General features: G+C 40.7%; 1 protein-coding gene across 2 annotated transcripts in view; it reads right to left on the bottom strand.

The window, feature by feature from the left end:
* Positions 1-25,967, bottom strand: part of DNAH10 (dynein axonemal heavy chain 10) — a 543,078-nt gene that overhangs the window by 478,465 nt on the left and 38,646 nt on the right. For both annotated transcript variants that reach the window (XM_033954155.1, XM_033954154.1), the window contains exons 9-14: positions 21,803-21,993; positions 21,500-21,698; positions 19,820-20,014; positions 12,126-12,296; positions 5,895-6,071; positions 5,282-5,458 (exon numbers count right to left, since the gene is read on the bottom strand). In XM_033954155.1, the coding sequence (XP_033810046.1) occupies positions 5,282-5,458; positions 5,895-6,071; positions 12,126-12,296; positions 19,820-20,014; positions 21,500-21,698; positions 21,803-21,993 (1,110 nt within the window). The remainder of the gene's footprint in view (positions 1-5,281; positions 5,459-5,894; positions 6,072-12,125; positions 12,297-19,819; positions 20,015-21,499; positions 21,699-21,802; positions 21,994-25,967) is intronic.

Here is a 25,967-nt window from a genome sequence, read left to right on the forward strand (position 1 = left end):
GGAAAACTAGGGACATCCCTCCTCTTCAGGATCACCGAGCTGTGGAACAGCTTTACTGCCCCTCTTCGGAGTTCAACCTCCCTCCAACGCTTCCGAAAACATTTGAAAACTTGGCTTTTCTCTAAAATGTAACTACTCCCTCCCTCTCCATTATACTAAGTCCCTCTATCTTTCTTTTTACTAAGCACTTCCTCTTTCCATTGGAGTTCCTTTCTATATTAATTCCTGTAAACCGTGTCGAGCTCTACTTTTGTGGAGATGATGCGGTATACAAACTTAAGGTTTAGTTTAGTTTAGTTTTAGTTTAGAACAACACAGTAGAAAAAGTGTTTGGATGGAAATAAAACATGAGCTTCTACTCAAACTTCTTCTTTATCCCCACGAGGAATCGGGACCTTTGCACCATTTGAGATCTCCATTCGCTTAATGTCTCTCTCAGGCAAGAAAAGTTCAGGCTTTTATTGATTATGACAGGGGTCACCATACAACATATAACAAGTAATTGGAAGAATTGGAGCAGGCTCAATTATTGTTTTTGGTGGAACTCGTTGTGTCATATTTACAAAATAGAAAGAACAATAGCTATACAAAAAGGGAATTATAATAAATTTAAATAGATCTGGGGGCCATTGACAAATTATTGCAATGAATAGATACCATTTTTCCATTATAAGTACATTTGCAAATGAGGGGATGGGGTGGGGGGAAACTGAAGTTTATTAAATGTTTAGATTAGTAGAAAAGAATATTTATATGATATATTTGATTACATATGTTATAGGGGGGTGGAAGGGAAGGGATAAAATTTTATGTATTAAGGTTAAAATTCAAGTGATGTATTCAATTTAAAATGTCAATTATTTATACACTTGATGTAAGATGTAAAAATGAATAAAAAATTTATAAAAAAAAGAAGAAAAGTTCAGCATGATATCGCTTCCAACCATACTCTTCTGAGACCCAACGACTAGCTGCCCGCTCTAGATCTCAAGGCTGCTACACCCACATCCTCATTCATCCCACCCACTGGCATTTCCTCCGCTTCAAATTCCTCAATCACCACTACCAGTGAAAAGTTCTACTCTTTAGTTTTTCTACAGTGCCATAAGTCTTCATAAAGTGCCTATTATTGGTAGCAGTGCACCTTCACAAGAGACAACACAGTATTTATATCTTTCCTTACCTTGAAGACCGGCTCCTCATGGCATATTCTAGGGATCACTTACTTCTTACCATCCAAGATATTGATCCACCTTATGATCCCTGGGTTCCATCATCACTTATGGGAAGGTCAGCCCTGATTCCTGCTTGCTCACTCACATTCATGGGAGCTCACATATGTACAATCACAGCATGTGCCTATATTTCCACGGAGAGACATAGGACTACAACAAAGCTCTGCACCCAGGTGAGAAAAGTTTCTCAACTGCCTACACATCACATTTTATACCTACTAGGTCACATGGTAGCATCTTTCTCCTTCATTCTGCATGCACAACTGCACATGAGGCCTTTACAGTAGCACCACAAGTTATAATGGAATTAAAGAACCCAGCCACACTCATGTCAGTTTCCACTTCCAGACTCTGTCAAGGCATCTTTCCTATGGTGGATCCGTTCACCTTCTCTTCATGATGGTTATCCGTTCCAACCTCTGCTACCTCAACATACAATCACAACAGACATCTCACACATTTAGGCCATCTCCAAATCCAGGGCCATTGAGGTGTAAAGGAGCTCTTCCTACACATCAATCATCTACAACTCCAACTGTCTTTTATGAGCCCTCCAACTATGGATTTATGAGTCCTTTATGAGCCCTCCAACTATCGATTCAACAAGAATGGGTCCTCATTCAAACAATCAGGTAAAAATGTTCTGCATCAGCAAGCAGGGGGAGGTTCAGGGTCCCCACCCCTCTGTAGAGAGGCCTACCACCTTTGCCCAGTCCCTCCAGGATCCGAGGCAACATTGCTTTACAAAAGGTAAATCGTGCCAAACGAACCTGATTGAATTTTTTGATTGGGTGACCAGAGAGCTGGATCGAGGACATATGCTAGATGTAATTTACTTGGATTTCAGCAAAGCCTTTGATACAGTTCCTCATAGGAGGCTGTTGAACAAACTTGAAGGGCTGAAGTTAGGATCCAAAGTGGTGAACTGGGTCAGAAACTGGCTGTCGGACAGACGCCAGAGGGTGGTGGTTAATGGAAGTCGCTCGAAGGAAGGAAAGGTGACTAGTGGAGTCCCTCAGGGTTCGGTGCTGGGGCCAATCCTGTTCCAATATGTATGTAAGTGACATTGCTGAAGGGTTAGAAGGAAAAGTGTGCCTTTTTGCAGATGATACCAAGATTTGTAACAGAGTAGACACCGAAGAGGGAGTGGAAAATATGAAAAAGGATCTGCAAAAGTTAGAGGAATGGTCTAATGCCTGGCAACTAAAATTCAATGCAAAGAAATGCAGAGTAATGCATTTGGGGATTAATAATAGGAAGGAACCGTATATGCTGGGAGGAGAGAAGCTGATATGCACGGACGGGGAGAAGGACCTTGGGGTGATAGTGTCCGAAGATCTAAAGGCGAAAAAACAGTGTGACAAGGCAGTGGCTGCTGCCAGAAGGATTCAGGGCTGTATAAAGAGAGGCGTAGTCAGTAGAAGGAAGAAGGTGTTGATGCCCCTGTACAGGTCATTGGTGAGGCCCCACTTGGAGTATTGTGTTCAGTTTTGGAGACCGTATCTGGCGAAAGACGAAAGAAGACTTGAGGCGGTCCAGAGGAGGGCGACGAAAATGATAGGAGGCTTGCGCCAGAAGACGTATGAGGAGAGACTGGAAGCCCTGAATATGTATACCCTAGAGGAAAGGAGAGACAGGGGAGATATGATTCAGACATTCAAATATTTAAAGGGTATTAACGTAGAACAAAATCTTTTCCAGAGAAAGGAAAATGGTAAAACCAGAGGACATAATTTGAGGTTGAGGGGTGGTAGATTCAGGGGCAATGTTAGGAAATTCTACTTTACGGAGAGGGTGGTGGATGCCTGGAATGCGCTCCTGAGAGAGGTGGTGGAGAGTAAAACTGTGACTGAGTTCAAAGAAGCGTGGGATGAACACAGAAGATTTAGAATCAGCAAATAATATTAAATATTGAACTAGGCCAGTTACTGGGCAGACTTGCACGGTCTGTGTCTGTGTATGGCCGTTTGGTGGAGAATGGGCAGGGGAGGGCTTCAATGGCTGGGAGGGTGTAGTTGGGCTGGAGTAAGTCTTAACAGAGATTTCGGCAGTTGGAACCCAAGCATAGTACCGGGTAAAGCTTTGGATTCTCGCCCAGAAATAGTTAAGAAGGAAAAAAAAAAAAAAAATTTAAATTGAATCAGGTTGGGCAGACTAGATGGACCATTCGGGTCTTTATCTACCATCATCTACTATGTTACAGGCAGACCTGCAAGCAGTGTACATTCCAGGTCACTCAACATGATAGTGGACTCACTCATCTGCAAACTTGATCCTCATGAATGATCCCTCAGTACCACAGTACTTCAACGACTGTTCCATCTAAAAGGAACCTCAGTTATAGACTTCTTTGCTTTGTAGAACAATGCAAAGTGGTTCAGTATTGTTCACTCCATCCAATGCATCAGGCCATAGCACAGGATGCCTTCACCATCCGTTGGATGGAAAATCTCCTGTATGCCTTTCCACCATTTCCTCTCATCTCCAAGGTCCTTCAGAAAGTCATCACAGACTCTGCACATCTCATCCAGATTGCTCCTTGATGGCCCAGATAGATCTGGTACCCCTTCTCCTAGATCTTCTTGATGCTCTGCCAATTACTCTTGGGGATCATCCCTCCCTCCTCATTCAAAGGAACGGCCAAGTTCTTCACCCCAGCCTACCCAGTCTCAATCTAACTATGTGGAAATTGAGAGGAGTATTCCCACTACAATGCCAGTCTCCAAGTCAGTGAAGACCCTCCTCCTCGGCCACCAGACAGCCCTCTACCAGCCCTCTGGGGTTCAACAGTTTAGAAAACATTTTAAGACAATCCTCTTTGAACGTATTTATTAGTGGATTTTATTATTTAAATTTGTCCTTTTTGTGTCAGTTATTGTTATTTTATTGTGTGGTTTTATTGTGTATGTTTTAGTGTACCTTGCGCAAAACTAGTGGATGTAGTGGGTTATAATTTTTAAAAATAAATCCTATTCATCTCTCACCCCCTTATCTTTGTATCACAGCCCAGCCCCCATCCCTAACTTGCATTCACTTCAGCTCTATTCTCCCTTTCACAGTCCAATATCCCTTCTCTCAGCCTCTTTTCTTCTCACAACCTATCAGTGCCTGTGTTTACTCTTTCCTTTCCCTGCTTCACTATCAATTTCTCATTCCTTTCCCAGTGCTTCCCTCAGCATTTCTCCCCCTATCTATGGTAGACCAAAGGCAGGAAGTCTGTCTGACCTACACTGCTGCTCTCCTCTGCTCCCTGCTATTAGCCCAGAACTCAGATATTCCTTTGCCAGCCAGTAGGCTGCAAGGGGAGGCGGGACAGTAGCTAAGGAGACACCAGCCTTTCTCTCTAAATACTTTTGCTAAAAATTATCTTTTAGATGTAAATGCTTGGCATGAAGCAGCTTTTAGGGATGCTGTACTGAGAGCAGGAGTTTCTGATTCCTGCCCCCATTTAAGGGAGCTTTTATACATCCCATTGATTCTGAACTGGTCTGGTAGGACTCAAGAAAAATTAATTAGCTGGTACTGTAAGATCAAATTTCACCTTTTATGGGGGAGAGTGTGGCACAGTGGTTAAAGCTACAGCCTCAGCACTCTGGGGTTGTGGGTTCAAACCCACGCTGCTCCTTGTGACCCTGGGCAAGTCACTTAATCCCCCCATTGCCCCAGGTACATTAGATAGATTGTGAGCCCGCCGAGACAGACAGGGAAAACTGCTTGAGTACCTGAATAAACTCATGTAAACCATTCTGAGCAATCCTGGGAGAACAGTATAGAAAACTGAAATAAATATGTTGCAATAAAAATAAATGCTGATTTTCAAGGCCACATCAGTAAAAAGGCAGTTTAAACTGGGCAGATACAAAAATTACATATGGGATCCAAAGCCTCAAAATTTAACATATTCAAGATTAAATTATGACTTTCCACAAATAATTTGCACTTATTTCATATATCTATTGCAAGAAAATAAAGACTGTTGTACAGTATGAACTGTCTTTATGAAGGTAAAAATATGGCTAAAGCCTGCTGAAATGGAAGGTACTTACTGGTTCAAAAGCAACTTGAGTAGGCTGGTTGCCAAAAGTTGGCATGTGACCTTTCACAAGTAGACTCTTTTTCAAGAGTGATGGAAGTAACTGCGCAGTGCTCTCTTTCCAAGATTCATATTTCTTCTCTTCATATTCTTTCATTTTCTTAGCCACTTCAAGATATTTAGCTTTTGCCTGGTATAAAGAATTGACAGTACCATGACATGCAAAGAGTGTTATTTAGGGGTCTTTTTACGAAAGCGTGCTAACCAATTTAGCGCGCACTAAATGCTAAGGCGCCCATATAATATGATGGTGCCTTAACATTTAGCGCGCGCTAAATCAGTTAGCGTGCCTTAGTAAAAGGACCCCTTAGTTACATTTTCTTTAAATAATACATTTTATGGTAATATATCCATTTTCGTCACAAAAAACAGGAGATACTACCTTCACAAACCGTGGAAGCAGAAAACAAACAACGAAGGTGACTGATCGATGTTCAATTTCCTTTATTGAATAAAATGACTCATTGAACATCGATCAGTCACCTTCATTGTTTGTTTTTCTTCTAATATATCCAGTTTGTTATTTTATTTCAGAGGTGCATTTTTTATAAATCAAATGTACATACCGCCCTTCCTCGCTCACTATGTAGCAGCTCCTCTATTTCTAGAAATCGAATGATGGTATGTTTAATACGATGAAAAAGTGATCGTTCCCAATATATAGCTCCAGACACTGGAGGGTGATTCTTATACAAAGGAGGGTCATTGGAGTTTTTGACAAAAAGATTGTTAATTATGTCAATCTATAAAATACAAGAAAAATAACAATCAAAAAAGATGTACCATCTAGATAAAAGGGTTTTCAAATTCTTGTCCTGAAAGGTCATAAATCGTCTAGCTTTCAGACTAACAAAAATGAAGCTGGTTTCTTGACCAAGTATGTGCAAATCCATCTAATGCAGGGATCTCAAAGTCCCTCCTTGAGGGCCGCAATCCAGTCGGGTTTTCAGGATTTCCCCCATGAATATGAATTGAAAGCAGTGCATGCACATAGATCTCATGCATATTCATGGGGGAAATCCTGAAAACACGACTGGATTGCGGCCCTCAAGGAGGGACTTTGAGACCCCTGATCTAATGGATATTCACAGTGGACATCCTAGAAAACTGAAGCTGCTAGTATTGCATCATTCAAGCACCAGTGCAGAGAAATCCTGCTCTGAACGGTATTTTGAAAGCGCACATAGCCAGCAGCAATACTCATCCTGCACTAATTAAGCATGTTAGCAGTACTCAATATGTCTGAAAAATGTAAGTTCTCAATGACCAAATATACATATATATGAGCTGATTAATATTCTAATCACTTCCTTAGTTTTACAAATGTTATTCTATCATTTTCATAACTCTTCATCGCAAGCTAGCTGCCTTTTATTAATTACCCAACCATTCAAACGCAAGCTTATAAAGAGTTAATTTTAGCTGCATACGCTTCCTCATCGGCTATGGTGGTTACTTTATCTATTTTTCCCTTATTTTCTTCAAGTTTATTTATTTTTCCAATTCTTTATTCTTTTTAAAACTTACAATAAGTATAACAGTAAATACAACATTTTATACTCAATAACACACTTAATATTCTATTAATGTCAGTTTAAGATTTTTATTGAATTTTTTTTCCATTTAACAACAAGTGTCATAAATTTTCATACAATTATCTTAACAATACACTTGATATTTTTATAATATATTTTATATATAACATTTCTTGTCTTATTTTTCTTATGGTTTTATATATCATATAATTGTAATTATTTTTCTTATAAAGTTATACAATATATATATTGTAATGATTTTTTCAATTATTATTTTTTTTTTTTTAATTTTATTTATTGAATTTTTCAATTTTTACATTAGTTGAAATTCAAGTGATATAATTAATTACTATATATCATTGTATCTATCATTAATACAACTTAATTTATAAACAGTATATATTATATATAATCAAAAGTTATACATCCCTCCCCTTTTTCCAATTAATGATTCTAAAAATTATACATGTCCCACCCTTTTTCTATATAAGTATTATAATTGTGCTAAGAAATCTAATCATTAGAATAATTAGTCAATGGTTGCCAAATTTTATTGAAATTATGAATGTTCCCGTGTTGTAATGCTATTACTTTTTCCATTTTGTATATATGACAGACAGAGTTCCACCAGAACGTATAATTTAATTTGGTATAGTCTTTCCAATTCTGAGTTATTTGTTGCATGGCGACTCCTGTCAATATTAATAGTAGTTTATTATTGTTTACTGAGATCGGACTCTGAGTTCTCATTGCAGTTCCAAATAATACAGTGTCATATGAGAGTCCTACATGATTTTCTAGTAATTTGTTAATTTGGGGCCAAATCATATTCCAAAAGGCATTTACACAGGGACAAAAAAAAATTAGATGATCTAACGTCCCTATTTCTATTTTACAATGCCAGCATCTATTGGATCTAGTATTATCTATCTTTTGCAAGCGCGTAGGGGTCCATAACACTCTATGTAATAAAAACATCCATGTTTGACTCATAGATGCTGACTTTGTAGATCTTAATCTCCAGGACCAAAATCGTGGCCATTGAGACGCAGAAATTATTATTTAAATATGAACCTTTTCCCCCTCCCTTTATTACGTTATATTTCTATTCTATTAATGTCTATATCAGAATTAATCCCCCCTCCCCCCTATTCAATCACATTTTCTCAATTATTTATTCTTTTTAAACTTACCATAAGTGTAACAGTAAATACATCATTTTATACTCAAATATCATACTTAGTATTCTATTAATGTCCATTACAGAACTAATCCCCTCTCCCCCTAATCACAATTTTCAACACATAAAATATCTATATATCAAAATTCATTATCATTCCAAACCCCTCCCATCCCAGATGTTTATTGGAAAATCCAGTGGTATTGTGTTATTTGGCATGTCAATGAGAGCTAAAAGCCAATTATCATCTAAGAACAATCGACTTTTATTAATTATGACAGGAATGGCCATACAACATATTACGAGCAATTGGAAAGATTGGAAGAGGCTTAACTATAGTTTTTGGTGGAATTCCTTGTGTCATATGTATAAAATGGAAAGAACAATAGCCACTCAGAAACGGTATTTTAAGAAATTTCAGGATATTTGGGAGCCATTAGCCAAATATTGCAATGTCTAAATATTATTTTTTCCCTTCAAGTTTATTTAAGATTTGATATACCGCTCCTGCATTTTACTGACCTAAGTGGTTTACAATGTATCAAACTAAATTTTTTTTTTTTTTTTTTTTTTAAATTTTATTTATTGAATTTTTCAATTTTTACAATGTTTGAAATTCAAGTGATATAATTAATTACTATATATCATTGTATCTATCATTAATACAACTTAATTTATAAACAGTATATATTATATATAATCAAAAGTTATACATCCCTCCCCTTTTTCCAATTAATGATTCTAAAAATTATACATGTCCCTCCCCTTTTCTATATAAGTATTATAATTGTGCTAAGAAATCTAATCATTAGAATAATTAGTCAATGGTTGCCAAATTTTATTGAAATTATGAATGTTCCCGTGTTGTAATGCTATTACTTTTTCCATTTTGTATATATGACAGACAGAGTTCCACCAGAACATATAATTTAATTTGGTATAGTCTTTCCAATTCTGAGTTATTTGTTGCATGGCGACTCCTGTCAATATTAATAGTAGTTTATTATTGTTTACTGAGATCGGACTCTGAGTTCTCATTGCAGTTCCAAATAATACAGTGTCATATGAGAGTCCTACATGATTTTCTAGTAATTTGTTAATTTGGGGCCAAATCATATTCCAAAAGGCATTTACACAGGGACAAAAAAAAATTAGATGATCTAACGTCCCTATTTCTATTTTACAATGCCAGCATCTATTGGATCTAGTATTATCTATCTTTTGCAAGCGCGTAGGGGTCCATAACACTCTATGTAATAAAAACATCCATGTTTGACTCATAGATGCTGACTTTGTAGATCTTAATCTCCAGGACCAAAATCGTGGCCATTGAGACGCAGAAATTGTCTGTCCAATCTCAATACTCCAAATATCCCTAAGACCAGTTTTCTTTTTTTTATTTAAAAATCCATATATCAATTTGTACCATTTTGCGGCTTGGTGACCCAAGAAATCCGCCTGGAAACATAAAACCTGCAGACTATATTGAGTATTAAGATTTTTCCATTCAGGGAACCCTACCTGAATGGCCTGCTTCAATTGCATCCATTTAAAATATTGTGATTTATTTAAGCCAAATTTATTTTGCAATTGTGAAAAACTAAGCAGTGAACCTTCTGAAATGACATCATTTAATGTTCGTATACCTGCACTTATCCATTGTTTCCAGACGATCTTAAATCCGCCAATTTTGATCCTGGAGTTTACCCAAATAGATTGATTTAGTGATTTACAAATTGGATCTGGTGATAGGTTACTTATATATCTTAATGTTTTCCAAGTGTCTAATAATATTCTGTTATCTTTGTATCTTCTAGGCATTGTTATACTAATTAAATGATCTAAATGTAATGGGAACAGGAGCCGCCATTCTAAATATAGCCATCAATAAATATAGTATCAAACTAAATTGAAATTAGGTACTTGAGAAAAACTACCCTATCTGTCCCAAAGGCTCACAATCTAGCTAAAGTACCTGATTAAAATAAAAATATGTAATATATTTCCAAGATTAAAAATCAAAGAAATAGAAAATAGAAAGAATGAAAGCAGTTAAAAAATTAAAAATAAACTAAAACATATTTAAGATGTAGAAAAGTCTCTGAGGCAGCTTGATAGTAAGTTCAGTCTGCAGAACCAGGTCAATCAGCCGCCACCAAAAAAAGCAAGAACAGGAACCATGCCAATGAAGACCACAAGGTCTTTTTCTCAACTAGCTGCTTTTTTTTAATTACCCAACCAAATTATTGTAACAAATGAATACTATTTTTCCCCTTAAATATGCATGTCTAAAGTGGGGGGGAGGGTAGGTAGATTTTGGTCTTTGTATAAATGTAAGGATGGGGACTATAATATGTTTTTATGTGTTCAAAGATTATTATTGATTAAGGGGGGGAGATATATTCTAAATTGATTTTTTGCAGATTATTAAGTGTTGTATTTAAGTTAAAAATGTTTTTATTTGCTTAAACACGTGGAGGGGCATAATCGAAAGGGACGTCTAAGTCGGTTTACGTCCATCTCGCAAGTCATCCAAAGTTAAAAAGAGCCTAAGACACATTTTCGAAAGAGCGTCCAACTTTTTTTTACTTTCGAAAATCGTCTAATTATACGTCTTGCCGATTCTGATCGTCCAAGCCGCTAAATCGTCTATCTTTATACCACATTTCCGTCCAACTTTCCGTCCAAGTCCAAAATGCCTAGAACAAGCCATTTTGGACATGGGAGGGGTCTGCAAAGTGATCGACTGAACACCCAGACATGCCACCTAAATAGTGGGGTACCTTACAGGGCACTGCTGTGAACTTCACAAAAAGGGTGCCATGGCTTCTCCTTACTACAGCTCCCTTATAGGTGACAGTGAGCCCCACAACCACTCCAGAATCCCTTAGACCCACTTATCTACCACCCCAATAGCCCTTATGGCTGCAGGAGCCACTTATATGCCAGTACAAAAGGGTTTTGGGGGATGTATAGGGCAGTGCACATGTTTCAGTATCAATGCAGTGATTACAGGGGCTTATGGGCATGAGTCCTCCTCTCTATGGGTCCATAACCCACCCCCAAGATGGCTTAAGCTGCCTCTGTGCTGGACGACTAGGCTTTCCTATGTCTGGCTACCAGGTGATGATGGTCTGGAGGCTGAAATTTAAAGTTGTGAATAAAATTTTTATGGGGGTGGGGGGGTTGGTGATCACTGGGGTAGTGAGTGGGGGGGTCTGTGTTATGTGTTTTCAGTGCTTATCTGGTGAATTTAGATGGGTTTTTGTGACTTAGACCATGTTTTACTTGGTCTAAGTCACAACGTCCAAGTTCCGTCAGTCCTGGGCTGTATAACTTTCGGTTATACATGCTGTATGACTAAGTCTAAGCCGGCCCATGTCCCACCCAACTCCTGCCCTCAACACACCTCCTGAAACACCCCGTTTAGCTTTGGACGTTGAGCGGCACTATGAAAGCCTAGGTCGTTTAGAAATACGTCCAAAAACCGTTTTTATTTTCGGCGCTTGGATGTTTTTGAGAAATGTTCATCCAAGTGCCAACTTAGGCCGGTTTTTGGACGTTTTTTTCTTTCGATTATGAGCCCCTTATTGTAAGTTCTAAAAATGAATAAAGAATTTTAAAAAAAAATTAACTACCCAACCAATGCCATCAGAAACGGCATTCTTTTGTGTATCAAACATAAGCTTATAAAGAGTTAATTTTAGACATATACACTTCCTCATCAGCTATGGTGGTTACTTTATCTATTTTTCCTTTATTTTCTTCATTTTCTATTTTCTTATTTTCAGAAGTTCTTATTATATATAAGACTTGTACCTATCAGGCAAAGATTTATATATGTAATGGTAGTTCTCCGTGAACAGAAGATCTTTCAGCCTCACAATCCCTCCCATCCTCCGTGAGTTGACACCAGCTATACACAAAACTGACAGGGGAGTGTGGTGCATTACAATAAGTACATGAGGTACAGTGGGCAAGAAGACTGACTCAGGCGCAGATAGCTCTTCTGAGCTTGAGACTGGCCGGGTTGGCTCAGTCCCCATGATGTCACCTCCAATCTACCAATATAGAACCCTTACCTCTTTGCAATACTGGGATAGAATATCATTGAATTTCTTCATCATTTGCTTATTGATGGCCTCCCGAGAGCGAATATGTTTAAATTTTAAAAGCATGTCAAAAGCAGCTTCTGCAGATCGAAGTGTCTTAAATGACTCATCTATGAAGTTTTTGGCCTCTCCTTCAATAGCCTGTCAAAAAAAAGGAAAACAATCTAAGAATAAACAGAAATGTTTTCCACTAAACGCGGGCTCCTCCTGAATTGGAGGAAAAATGAAGTTTGCAAACACAAGAAGGTGAGATTGCTTACCTGTAACAGGGGTTCTGCAGCCACAGTCATAGGTAATGCAGTCTGACAGAGCCTCAGATACCAGAGCAGTTCTTCAGCTCAGAGATGGCTGAGTTTGACATCTCTGTAAATGCATGGGAGTTCCCACACTGCTTCGGCCTCCCTGCTCCCCCTCAGTCCATCACAGAGCTAAATGAAGAGAGGTATGTAGTGTTGAGGGAATGGTGAGCAGAAAGAGTATAGCTGCATTTCCCTGTCATCTATGGAGAACCTCTGTTACGAGTTAAGCAACTTCACTTTCTCCGTAGACTTACCAGGGAAATGCCGGCATACTCATAGGTGAATCCCAAGGAGCCTTTTCACTGCAATAGCTGCTGCTGTTGTCTAGATATAGTGTTATAAGTGTCTTAAGCATGCAGAATAAGATGATAGGTTGATTCTTGAAAACCGAGATGAAAATTTACCATTTGCTCCTGAGGAGCAAAAAGAGAAGCATAAAACTCCTCCAACTGTTGTAGTTTTGCATACTGAAAGTGCAGAATTTGCAACCGGTGAGCTAAGATTTTTAGGGTTATCATAGAACTTTGGTATGCTTTTTTCCCTATGGAATCTAAACATCTACTGTTTTCCCAGCAGAATCATAGATCTGAGATTTGGTAACGTTGTGTCTCTTTGGAGCTGTTTCAGATACCATTGATGGAAATGGAAGCTGGTTTGGATTGTCGAAAACAGGTTTCGAAAATGGCTAAGGAAATCCCTGCGTGGGCGGCGGGAGAAGCCAAGGCTTCCCTGCTGTCAGCTGCCAACGCGCAAGGTACTCTCGAAGGGCAGCCACCACAAGTTAACGTTTATAGTTAATGCATGTTACCTGCAAAACCTTAATGTTATTTAGTAAAAAGTGGCCTTCATGATTTCTTTCACGCAGCTTGCCTTCATCATGAGGCTTACATTCTAGATGCTTCCAGGTATGCAGGCAGAACTCCTTATATATTTTCTATACAGTTACAGATCATAGAAGTAGGAACTGAGACATGTGGGTCAGGGCGTCTCAAGTTTTACCAGTATTTTAGAGCAGAATCTGTGGGTGGAGCTTCTTCCAAAATACAGGAGAAATTAACATTTACGTGTCAAGTGTATGCAGCATTAATAACCATTTTACAAAAATTAATATATATAAAATCAATGCATTCAAAGCCAGCTCAAAACCAATTACATTTCTAAGATTGCAAAGATGCTTTTAATTCTTGAAACTTTTACTTGTTTCCTTGAATTGTGCTTTGGTAATTTGTACCCTTTCCTTTTGTTTTTCCCTTTTTTTTACTACCACACCCAACATTGTAACTTTTTAATTCCTTTCCTAACCCCTTCTGTACGTTTTTATTGAAATTATATTGTTAATGTGTTAGTTTCTTTGTTTTCTTTGCTTAGATTATGTACATCGCCTAGCAATTTTAATAGGCGATTCATCAAATGCTATAATAAACTTGAACTTGAAACTTGTGCAGTATATTATCCTGTTATCCCAGGACAAGCAGGCAGCATATTCTTGACTGATGGGTGACGGCACCGACGGAGCCCCGGTACGGACACTTTTAGAGTGATTGCACTCTAAGAACTTGGAAAGTTCTAGATGCTGCACCGCGCATGCGCGAGTGCCTTCCCGCCCGACACAGGCGCGCGGTCCCCAGTTTCTTAGTTTCCGCGGAGCTAAGAAGACGCGTTTTTCAACGGCTGTTGAAATTTTTTCCTACTTGCCTTCCCGCTCGCGTAAACCTTTTTGGCTCAATTGCCTTTTTTCTTTTGTTTCATTTTTGTAAAAAAAAAAAAAAAAAAAACTTTCATTTTTTTCTTCAGTTTTGGTTTTTCCCCGGCGGGCCTTCTGCCACCATCAAGGCCTCGGCCTTCGATTTGGCTGAAGCCGTTTTCACGTTCATGCCCCCTCAGCCAGGGTTTAAAAAGTGCCAGCGGTGTGCTCGGCCTATATCTCTCACGGACCCACACAACTGGTGCCTACAGTGTTTGGGTCCTGAGCATCAGGCTTCCACCTGCACCCGCTGTGCCACCTTAAAAAAACGAACACTAAAAAATCGCCAGATACAACAGCGATTACTGTTCGGTGCCGAGATGTCCGACCCCGTTCCATCGACACCGGCCTCGGCACCTACTCAATCGGCACCTTCATCTTCGACGCCGCGTGACACCGCATCGGCATCCCAGCACTCAGGTAAGCCGGCTAAGAAGCCTTCCCCGCTGGAGCGTCCTCCGGTCTCGAGTGCAGCGAGCCCAATCCTGCCGACCGTGAGGCGACAGTGGAAGCGCTCCGCCCCTATAGAGGTGAGTCCCTCTACATCGGGCTCCTCATCTCCGGGGTGTAGAGCGGCACCGCAGGTACCGCAGAAGAAAAAGGCGGTACCGGTGCCCTCCCTTGATGATCGCATTGCGGCCATCTTACAGGTACAGCTGAAGGAGCAGCTCCAACAACTCCTTCCAGCTATCCTGACACCGAACCTTCCGGTGCCGGTCTCGTCTGAGCCGTCGGTACCGAGAGTGGAACGACCTATTCTGTCTACTTCCTCTCTTTCGGTACCGTTACACTCGACCTCATCGGTGTCGATGCCAATTCTTGCACCGGAGCCGACAACTCAACACCAGTCGGTACAGACTTCGGCTCCGATGCAACCGGTAACATCTCCCGGTACCGCTTCGATGAGGTCGGGTAAGTCGGTACGCAAGTCCCGACACCTTGAACCATCCACCCCTGAGTCTCGGGATCGTACTTCCCATATTCGAGACCCTGATCTGTGGGGTGATTCCGAAGAGCCTTTTCTTTCAGAAGGTGAGTGTTCTTCGGGGGAGGATGAGCCTGATATTCCTGATCCATCCTCCAAACATGATTCCACGTCTTTTTCAGCATTTTTAAAAGATATGTGTGAATCTCTCTCTATTCCTTTGGAGGCTGAGTCTAAAAAGTCTAAGGCTTTTTTGGATGCTCTTGATTTTGACCAGCCTCCAAAGGAATTTCTGAAACTCCCTCTTCATGACATCTTGAGGGAGACATTTTACAAAAATTTAGAGACTCCTCTCACTGTCCCTGGAGCCCCCCATAAATTGGATTCCCTATATAAAGTTATCCCCATTCCAGGTTTCGATAAACCCCAGCTTCCACATGAGTCTCTCCTCGTGGAATCCACATTGAAAAAATCCTCAGGGGCTAGTGTGTATGCTTCTGTCCCTCCTGGTAGAGAAGGCAAAGCCATGGACAAATTTGGTAAGCGTCTCTATCAGAATGCGATGTTAGCCAATCGATCTGGCAACTATGCTTTTCATTTTTCTTTTTATTTAAAGCATCTCCTTACCACCATGGCTTCCTTTGAGCAGTACCTGCCTGAGAGGAAACGGTCGGCTTTTTACCAATGCTCTTCTTCTCTTTTTCAGCTCAGAAAATTTATGGTAAGATCTATATATGACACCTTTGAACTTACCTCTAGAGCAACGGCCATGTCTGTGGCCATGCGCCGCTTAGCCTGGTTAAGGGTGTCCGAACTGGATGTTAACCATCAAGACCGGTTAGCAAATGCACCTTGCTTAGGGGATGAGCTGTTTGGAAATTCCATGGACTCAACGACCCAAAAGCTCTCTGCTCATGAAACACGCTGGGATACCCTTCTTAAAACCAAGAAGAAGACTCCGCCAGCACGCCCTTTCAGACAACAATCCACTTACCAACGTCGTTATGTGGCTCGTCCCTTACAGTCTGCCCCTCAACAACCTAGGAGGCAGCGTCAACAACAGAGGCAAACTCCTAGACAGCAACAGCAGCAACCTGTCAAGCAGCCTCCACAACAAAAACCGACTCAGCCCTTTTGACTTCATTCTCCAGGGCATAGCCAGCATCCAACCTTCACATCTCCTGCCTCAACCTATAGGAGGGCGTCTATCTCTTTTCCTCAGCCGGTGGGAAGTTATCACTTCGGACCAATGGGTCCTCAACATCATCCACCACGGCTACTCTCTCAACTTTCAAACCCTCCCGGGCACAAGTCTACCAAAAGAGTCTGCTTTGCATACTCCCCAATCTTCCCTCCTCCTTCAGGAGGTTCAATCCCTCCTCCTTCTGAACGCCATAGAGGAAGTTCCTCCGGAGCAAAAGGGGCAGGGATTCTACTCCCGTTATTTCCTAGTTCCCAAAAAAACAGGAGATCTCAGACCTATCCTAGATCTTCGCGATCTCAACAAATGCTTAGTCAAAGAGAAGTTCAAGATGCTCTCTTTAGCAACTCTTTACCCTCTTCTCAATCAAGAAGACTGGCTATGTTCCCTCGATCTCAAAGAAGCATACACTCACATACCGATCAATCTGGCCTCCAGACAGTACCTACGTTTCATGATCAATCATTGTCATTACCAGTACAAGGTACTACCTTTCGGCCTAGCCTCCTCTCCACGAGTGTTCACCAAATGTCTGATTGTGGTAGCGGCTTTTCTACGTTCCCACCACCTTCAGGTGTTTCCTTACCTGGACGATTGGTTGATAAAGGCAAATTCATCTCAGACAGTTCTTCAGGCCACCAACCAGACCATCTTATTTCTGCGTTTGCTGGGGTTCGAGATCAATCTACCCAAATCTCATCTTATCCCCACGCAGAGACTTCAATTCATTGGAGCAGTCTTAGACACAATCCTCATGAGAGTGTTTCTGCCATCCAACCGTCTTCAAACGCTTCAATCTCTATGTCAGCAGGTGCTTCCACAACGTTCCATCTCTGCAAAGCAAATGATGATACTCTTGGGTCACATGGCCTCCACAGTTCATGTCACACCACTTGCCCATCTGCACCTGCGCACTCCTCAATGGACCCTGGCTACTCAGTGGTCCCAAGCGATGGATCCTTGCTCACGTCACATATCTGTGACATCATCTCTTCGTCAGTCTCTACAATGGTGGTTGACATCCTCAAATCTATCCAGAGGTCTTCTGTTCCATCTACCTCCTCATGAACTTGTCATCACCACCGACGCTTCCCCTTATGCTTGGGGAGCTCACTTGAACGAGTTCCAAACTCAAGGACTTTGGACAGCCCAGAAAAAGAAGCATCACATCAATTTCCTGGAACTCAGAGCGATGTTTTATGCCCTCAAGGCCTTCCAACATCTTCTATTTCCTCAAGTTCTCCTGCTGTGCACAGACAATCAAGTTGCGATGTACTACATCAACAAGCAGGGTGGGACGGGCTCTCGCCTCTTGTGCCAGGAAGCCCAGAAGATCTGGACTTGGGCCATAAATCACCATCTATTCCTGAAAGCTATCTACATTCAGGGAGCACAGAATTCCTTGGCGGACAAGCTCAGCAGAGTTCTCCAGCCTCACGAGTGGACACTCGATCCTCTCACTCTGCAGTCCATCTTCACTCTGTGGGGCACTCCTCAGATAGACCTCTTTGCAGCTCCTCACAATCACCAGCTGCCCCTATTCTGCTCCAGACTCTACTCTCCTCACCGTCTGGCAGCGGATGCATTTCTCCTCGACTGGTCCAATCTGTTTCTGTATGCTTTCCCTCCTCTGCCTCTCATGTTGAGAACCTTGTTCAAGCTCAAGAGGGAACGAGCCACCATGATTCTGATTGCTCCGAGGCGGCCCAGGCAACATTGGTTCTCCCTTCTACTTCAACTCAGTTCCAGGGAACCTTTTCTTCTTCCACTGTTTCCTTCTCTGCTTACACAGCAGCAGGAGACCCTTCTACATCCCAACCTCCAGTCTCTGCACCTGACAGCTTGGTATCTCTCGGGCTGACTTCTCATGATACACTTTTGTCTCAGCCTGTTCGTTCAATTCTGGATGCCTCCAGGAAACCTGCCACTCTGCAATGTTACCATCAGAAGTGGACACGTTTTTCTTCCTGGTGTCTCCTCCATCATCATGATCCCACTTCCCTTGCAGTGGAGACCTTGTTGGATTATCTCCTTTCTTTGTCTGACTCTGGCCTCAAGTCTTCTTCAGTCAGAGTCCACTTAAGTGCTATTGCGGCGTTTCATGAGCCAGTCCATGGAAAGCTCCTCTCAGCTCATCCCTTGGTGTCCAGGTTCATGCGGGGTCTTTTTAATGTGAAACCACCTCTTAAAGCCCCTCCTGTTATCTGGGATCTTAATGTAGTTCTTTCCGCCTTAATGAAGCCTCCATTTGAACCTTTGGCTACCGCTTGTTTCAAGTTTCTCACTTGGAAGGTACTTTTCCTTATTGCTCTTACCTCTGCCAGGAGGGTCAGTGAGCTACATGCACTAGTTGCAGATCCACCTTTTACTGTCTTTCATCATGACAAGGTGGTTCTGCGCACACATCCAAAGTTTCTCCCTAAGGTTGTCTCTGAATTTCATCTCAACCAATCCATTGTTCTGCCTGTCTTCTTTCCGAAACCTCACTCACATTCTGGAGAACAGGCTCTGCATACTTTGGACTGTAAACGGGCTCTGGCTTACTATTTAGACCGTACTAAGCCCCACAGATCATCTCCCCAACTCTTTTTGTCCTTTGATCCGAATAAATTGGGACGTCCTGTTTCTAAACGTACGTTGTCTAATTGGCTGGCAGCGTGCATTTCATTCTGTTATGCTCAGACCGGACTGACACTGGAAGGTTCTGTCACGGCCCATAGAGTCCGAGCCATGGCAGCATCTGTAGCTTTCCTCCGTTCCACTCCTATTGAGGAAATCTGCAAGGCTGCTCCAGACGGGATGGACACTTCGGCCAATCTGTTTTGCAAAATTTGTTTTCCTAATGGCCAACCTTCCCTCCATCCCTCTTTTTGTTAGCTTGGAGGTCACCCATCAGTCAAGAATATGCTGCCTGCTTGTCCTGGGATAAAGCACAGTTACTTACCGTAACAGGTGTTATCCAGGGACAGCAGGCAGATATTCTTGCATCCCTCCCACCTCCCCGGGTTGGCTTCTTAGCTGGCTTATCATAACTGGGGACCGCGCGCCTGTGTCGGGCAGGAAGGCACTCGCGCATGCGCGGTGCGGCATCTAGAACTTTCCAAGTTCTTAGAGTGCAATCACTCTAAAAGTGTCCGTACCGGGGCTCCGTCGGTGCCGTCACCCATCAGTCAAGAATATCTGCCTGCTGTCCCTGGATAACACCTGTTACGGTAAGTAACTGTGCTATACTGTCAGGGTGACTTTTTTTAGAATATGGGAGCAAATGTCTATCAACTTGTTACACATTTGTACTGCTCAAAACATGCCCAGCACAAGCTCCCTTGCCATTTACATGCACTTGGATTTGGGATGTACATATCCTAGCATTATAAAATAGACATTTATGAAAGATAAAGTTTAAGTGCCAGTTTATGAACATCTCAAACATAAATGGGGCTTGTAAAAGGAAGGTCCTTAATAAATTAGCATTTATATTTAAAAAAAAATCCTTACCAGAACTTCAGATTTAATCTTTCCCATTACAGATTTCCATTGCATTGAATAGTGCATATTAAAAGGATCAAACACCAGTGCTTCCATAGGACTAACAAGACCATCCACCCTTCGCAGAACATCATCAATCCGCTTAGGATCTCCTGTGACAGCTTTCAATTCAGGGCCAAATATGTTGTAAAACTCATCCAGAATCTGTTGATTTTAGGAGAATGCAAAGCATGATGTCAATTGCATGATATAATCATTTAACTTCAAATATAATTTTCAAATAGGAGCAGGCCACAGTGGAAAAGTAATTTAGAAAGACCAAAAAATACTGAATCCAGCACCAGTGTATCATGATCTTGAAGCAGTGGCTTATGTAAGCAGCACAGGGATATTAAATTCCCATTTCACCATTCTTTAGCTTTCAGGCATTTTGTTCATAGAACATAAAGGAATTCTCACTATTTGAAGTCTCCTAACTCTGCAATGACAGCTACTTATAACATAAACAAGCTACATTCCTGATAACTTAGTTTACATATGTACAAAAATAAAGGTTAATTTAAAACCAAAAATAACGTTTTTATTGAACAATCTCTCAAGAAACAGTGGCTTCCTGTCTTGGTAAGTATTAGATTCAAGATTCAGGATAATATGTAGAAATAAAACAAAAACATAAAGAAAAAAATAACACATTTTTTTATTTTTTACAAAACCACACAAGAGGTTTTTAGCGCCTGCCAGTGCGCTGAATGCTCTGCAACATCACAAGACGTCCAAATTTCTTTTTTATGAAACAACCTACTTAGACGTTTTGGACAACAGGACATCCAACCATTAGGATGTCCAACTTTATCTGCCATTTTCGACCAGAAAACCGTCCAAGTTCAAAATATCCTAATGCAGACCATTTGGATGTGGGAGGGGCCAGTATTGTAATGAACTGGCCAAACAGACATGCCAACAGAGAAGAGGGGCATCTTAAAGGGCACTGCTGTGAACTTCACATAAAAGGTGTCAGAAGTACATCTCACCCTAATCCCCTTATAATGTATGGTGAGCCCTCCAAAACTCCCCCCAAACCTACTATACCCACCTGCCTACCAACCCAATAGCCCTTATGGCTGCAGGTGGCACCTATATTGTAGTATAGTAGGTATTTGGTAGATTTTGGCAGGCTCACACTTTCCACCATAAATGTAGTGGTTAGATCAACTTATGGGCAAGGGTCCTCCTCTTTAAGGCTTACTAGCCCACTCCCCAGGCTACTTAAGACACCTGTGTGCTGCTCTAGTAGGTTTTCCCATTTCAGGTGCTGCTGTTCTAGAGACAGGTTTGTACTGTTTCATTCAGATTTTTGGGGAGAGGGAGGAGGTCAGTGACCACTGGGGGAATGGGGGGGGAGTCATTACTTAATCCCTCCAGTGGTCATCTGATTAGTTTGGGTACCTTAAAACAGGTCTAGCTCACAACATCTAAGTTCCATCCAGGACGTTTTAGAAAAGGTTTATTACCACAAGAAATCCAAGTCTAAGCCCATCCATCAAATGCATCCAACACGCCCCATGCATATTCATTAGGGCTATCCTGAAAACCTGACTGGATGGTGGTCCTCCAGGACCGGGTTGGAGACCACTGCTTTATAGAACCCTTTGGAGATGTTCCATAAAGAACAAAGTGAAACATTGGTACCTGCAAGATATCAAAAAGATCTTTACAGATTGCGGACAAATAATCAGTCTTATTAAACAGACGCTTTCGATCAAACTCCCATCGCTGGTCCCTCCCTGAAGCTTCAATCAGTTCACGAACGTCATAATAGGAAGATTTCCACAATTCAAGAGTTTGTTTGGCTTCCAGAGTCTTGGTTTTTGCAAACTCTCTGTTTTCTCTGTTAACAACATAAAAGAGATAATCAGATGATCTTGCCACTTCGATAACGGGATGAAATGATAATCTCACCTAAAGCCTGTAGCTTAGCGCCCTACTACGTACTTAAACAAAGTGCGGATGTTAAGAACTTTGCAGACTCTCTCTGCTATCTCCCATGCAATTCTTTCCATAAGCGGCACCATCCTTTCATCTTTGTTGTAATGTCGTGAGATAATCCACACCATTCTCAAGGCATTCATCATGGATGGAATAGTATCCAGCACAACATTAAATCCAGTACCATGGGTTAAATTCTGAACAAATAAATGTGTAAAATAATGGGAGAAAACAGATATCAGTTTGACAAGTTAGATTTGGCCCACAATACAATACATTATACAAAAGGGCTCTTTTGCAACAGTCACAGGTCAGGCCCTGCACAAAGTTGTAATGAGCTGTAAAATTATGAATGTGCACAGTCTCAAAGAGGTCAATCAAACCACTACTTAACTAAAGAGAAACTGTTATATCCAGAAGAAAAAAAGGGCCAGTCACAAACGGGTAATTATCAAGTTACATTATGGCTATATTATGCATTATTTGCCCCTTAACTTGTGTTAAAGAGCTCTAATGCAAATTTTGATGCCATAATACAGGGGGGGTTAAGTCACCACTGGGTACATAGTCCACAAAGTTGCAACCCAAAGCTCCTGGGCAATGTTCAGTTATGGATTAGGAATTGTCATATGACACAATTTTATTTGGCATGTCTATGAGAGCTAAATGTCAAATATCTACTAATAATAACAAGCTTTTTTTTATTGATATTAACAGGAGTTGCCATCCTACAAATAACACATAATTGGAAGGATTGTAAAAGACTGAATTATTGTTTTTGGTGGTCTTCAGTTTGTCATGTGTATAAAATGGAAAGAGTGTTGGCTGTTCAAAAAGGTTATTATAATAAATTTAAGGATGTGTGGGGACCTTTATTAAATTATAGTAATGAATAAGTTACACTTTTCCCAATCTTAATACACATGTGGATTTGAGGGGGGGGATTTCTTGTTTTTCCATTAAGAATATATATATAATCATTACAGCTTAGAATTCTTATGTTTCCAGGCAGATTTTCTGGGTCACCAGGCCGCAAAGTGGTATAAAATTATATCTAATTATTTGAATAAGAAGCCTAAAAATGGATTAAGAGATATTTGGAGCATTGAGATTAAGCATCAGATTAATGCATCTCAATGGCCACGTATTTGGTCTTGGAGAATTAAAGGTACGATGTCAGCATCTATTAGGCAAACATGGTTTTTTTTTGTTGCATAGAGCATTCTGGACCCCTACTAGATTACAAAAATTAGATTGCTCTAAGTCTAATAGATGCTGGCATTGTAAAATTGAAGTTGGAACTCTAGACCATCTTTTATTTTATTGTCCATGTATTCAGGCATTTTGGATATCAATATGGGATCAAGTTAATATGTTGATGGAGAGTCATGTGGCTTTATCCTATGACACAGTGATTTTTGGAATGTGTATGAGGGCCAAATGCCAAATATCTGCAGCAAACAATAAATTATTACGGGAGTGGGAATTCAACAGATAACAACTAATTGGAAAGACTGTTCTAGATTGAATTGTAATTTTTGGTGGAACTCAGTTTGTCATATGTATAAGATGGAAAGATTTTTTGCGATACAGAGGGGGTATTTTAAAAGATTTCAAGAGGTGTGGAGGCCATTAATTGAATATTATAACGAGTAAAGTTTATTCTTTTTCCTTAGGGGATAATATATAGAAATGGGATGGGATGGGAGGGATAGGGAGGGAAAAATATTGGAAAGATGTTGTTATGAAAAATAAGGAGAAATATGTAATAGGATGGGATATTTATTGTTGTGCATTACTGGGTATAATAAAATGTTTAAAGTGTTTGAGGAAGAAGGATGGGGGGAGGGACAGATTTCATGTCAGATTAATTGTATTATCAAAAAGGGATGTATAATTATATATAAATTTGGAAGGAATATTTTATTGATATGGAAAAGGGTGGGAGGTGGGGGGGGAAATAAAAACATGTGTAATAATATTGTTTAAGAATGCCAAGTGTGTTATGTAAATTAATTGTAATAATACTGTACACTTGTTGAAAGAAATAAAAAGGAATAAAGATTTAAAAAAAAAAAAAAAAAAAAGAATATATAGATGATTGTCGTAAGAAATTATTTTCATGTGGTATATATTAGTTGTATATGAATTTGGGAGGGGGGTGGGGGGTTAAATCTTCTTGGTGTATGATATTGAAAATTTTTCAAGTGATGTTGTTTTATATTTGGTTGATATTTACTGTACACTTGATGTAAGTTTAAAATGAATAAAGAAATTATAAAAAAAATAAAAATAAAAAAAAAAGGAGGGGGGCGTCGCGTGCCTGCATTCAAGATGGCTGCTTAGCGATCTAGCTCCACTATAGCCCGCCACGTTAAAAACTATCAACTGCCTCAATTATAATTTTTTCAGGTCAGTGCTTTCATTTTCGCCAATCGGAATGTCTTCCAAGTCGGCTAAAGCCGAAACCGCCACATCCGCAGGCACTCCCGCCGCACACAACGCGTCTAAGCGTTCGAAGCACGAGCCGCCGTCTCCCATTAAGGCCTGCTCGTCCGGCTCTACAGAGCATGGCGCTTCTATTGCCGCCGATTTACAAGTCCTTCGTGGCCTTATGCAAGAGAACCTGGCCGCTACTGCTGATATAAAAAATGAAATCGGCAATATAATGGCTCAATTAAAACAACATAATGCTCGCATAGATCTCACTGAGGAACGTCTGGCAGCCCACGATTCCCAGTACCTGGATATACAGCGAGACCTCCGTAAAATATCCCTACTTCAGAATGATCTGGAAGACATTTCAAACCGTATGCGCCGGAACAACGTGCGTCTGATAGGCCTTCCAGAGAATACAGAAGGTAAAAATATTCTGGACTTTCTTCATACCTTTATTCTTAACATTTTAAAAATTCAGTTTACTCCTCCGCTGGAAATAGAGCGCGCCCACCGCGTGCCATCTGGCCCTCCGTCTCTCTCCAGACCACCTAGACCTATAGTTCTCAAAGTACTTCGCTACCAGCAAACACTCCAGATACTTCAAACTGCAAAGGCTACTCAATCATTAACAGTGGAGGGCAAAAGGATCCTACTCGTTCCTGACCTCTCTAAAACTTCAGCACAAAAGCGCAAAACCTTTCTTTCCATGCGGCCACATCTCAAGAGCATTGGAGCACAATATGGGCTATTTTATCCTGCCAGACTAAGAGTAACCTACCGCAACACCACGAAAACTTTTGATGATCCACTGGAACTCCAAAAATTCCTTGATGACAACGCCAGTGATATGACCTGACTTTTTCTGCATCTACTCAACATATTTCTTATTGAGGCTCAGTCCATATACATTTACCTGGGCTGGGAGTGAACTCCCTGAGTGCTTCTTGACAGCATGCGATCCCATTCATGGATTTTCGTTTGTTTATTGCTCCTGATTGAATGCAGCATGAACCATCCGCCTTCTTTTCAGTTGGACTTTTTTCCTTTTTTTTGTTTCCTTTTCTTGGAGTGTTATGGTCAGTTTCCTTCTACACTTATATATGCCTCAACACCTATATTCTCACTTACTGAGTTCCTTGACTTACTCTCTACTGCTTACTCATGGTTCACATAACTATTGTATCCCTTAATGTTAAGGGCATCTCTAATCCCATCAAGAGAAAAAAAATACTACATTACTTCAAACATCTTGGAGCAGATATTTGTCTAATACAAGAATCTCACCTTGGTCTGGAAGAAGCTCGAAAATTAACTGGAGGCTGGATTCAACATTGTTTCGCTGCTCCCGCCCCATGGAAGAAAAATGGTGTTATAACTCTGATTAGCAAATCCCTCAACTTTCAACTTTCCTCTCACAAGTTTGACTATGAAGGTCGATGGTCCCTCCTGTGTGGATCCATTGATGACCAGCCTATAAAACTTCTCAACATATATGCTCCGAATGCTGATGACCCTTCTTTTTTCCAATCCTTTCATACTATCTGCAATTCCTCCCTGACCACGAGCACCATAATTGCTGGAGTCTTCAACTTTCCTTTGGACCCCTTCGTAGACAGATCCTCCTTATGTCGTCCTTCCAAGCTTAAAGTCAGATCTGTGGTTACCCAACTAATGTCAACTTATGGTTGGTCAGACATATGGAGAATACTTCATCCCACTACCAAAGACTTCA

The sequence above is a fragment of the Geotrypetes seraphini genome, chromosome 8, assembly GCF_902459505.1.
Source record: "Geotrypetes seraphini chromosome 8, aGeoSer1.1, whole genome shotgun sequence".
Classification (NCBI taxonomy): Eukaryota; Metazoa; Chordata; class Amphibia; order Gymnophiona; family Dermophiidae; genus Geotrypetes; species Geotrypetes seraphini.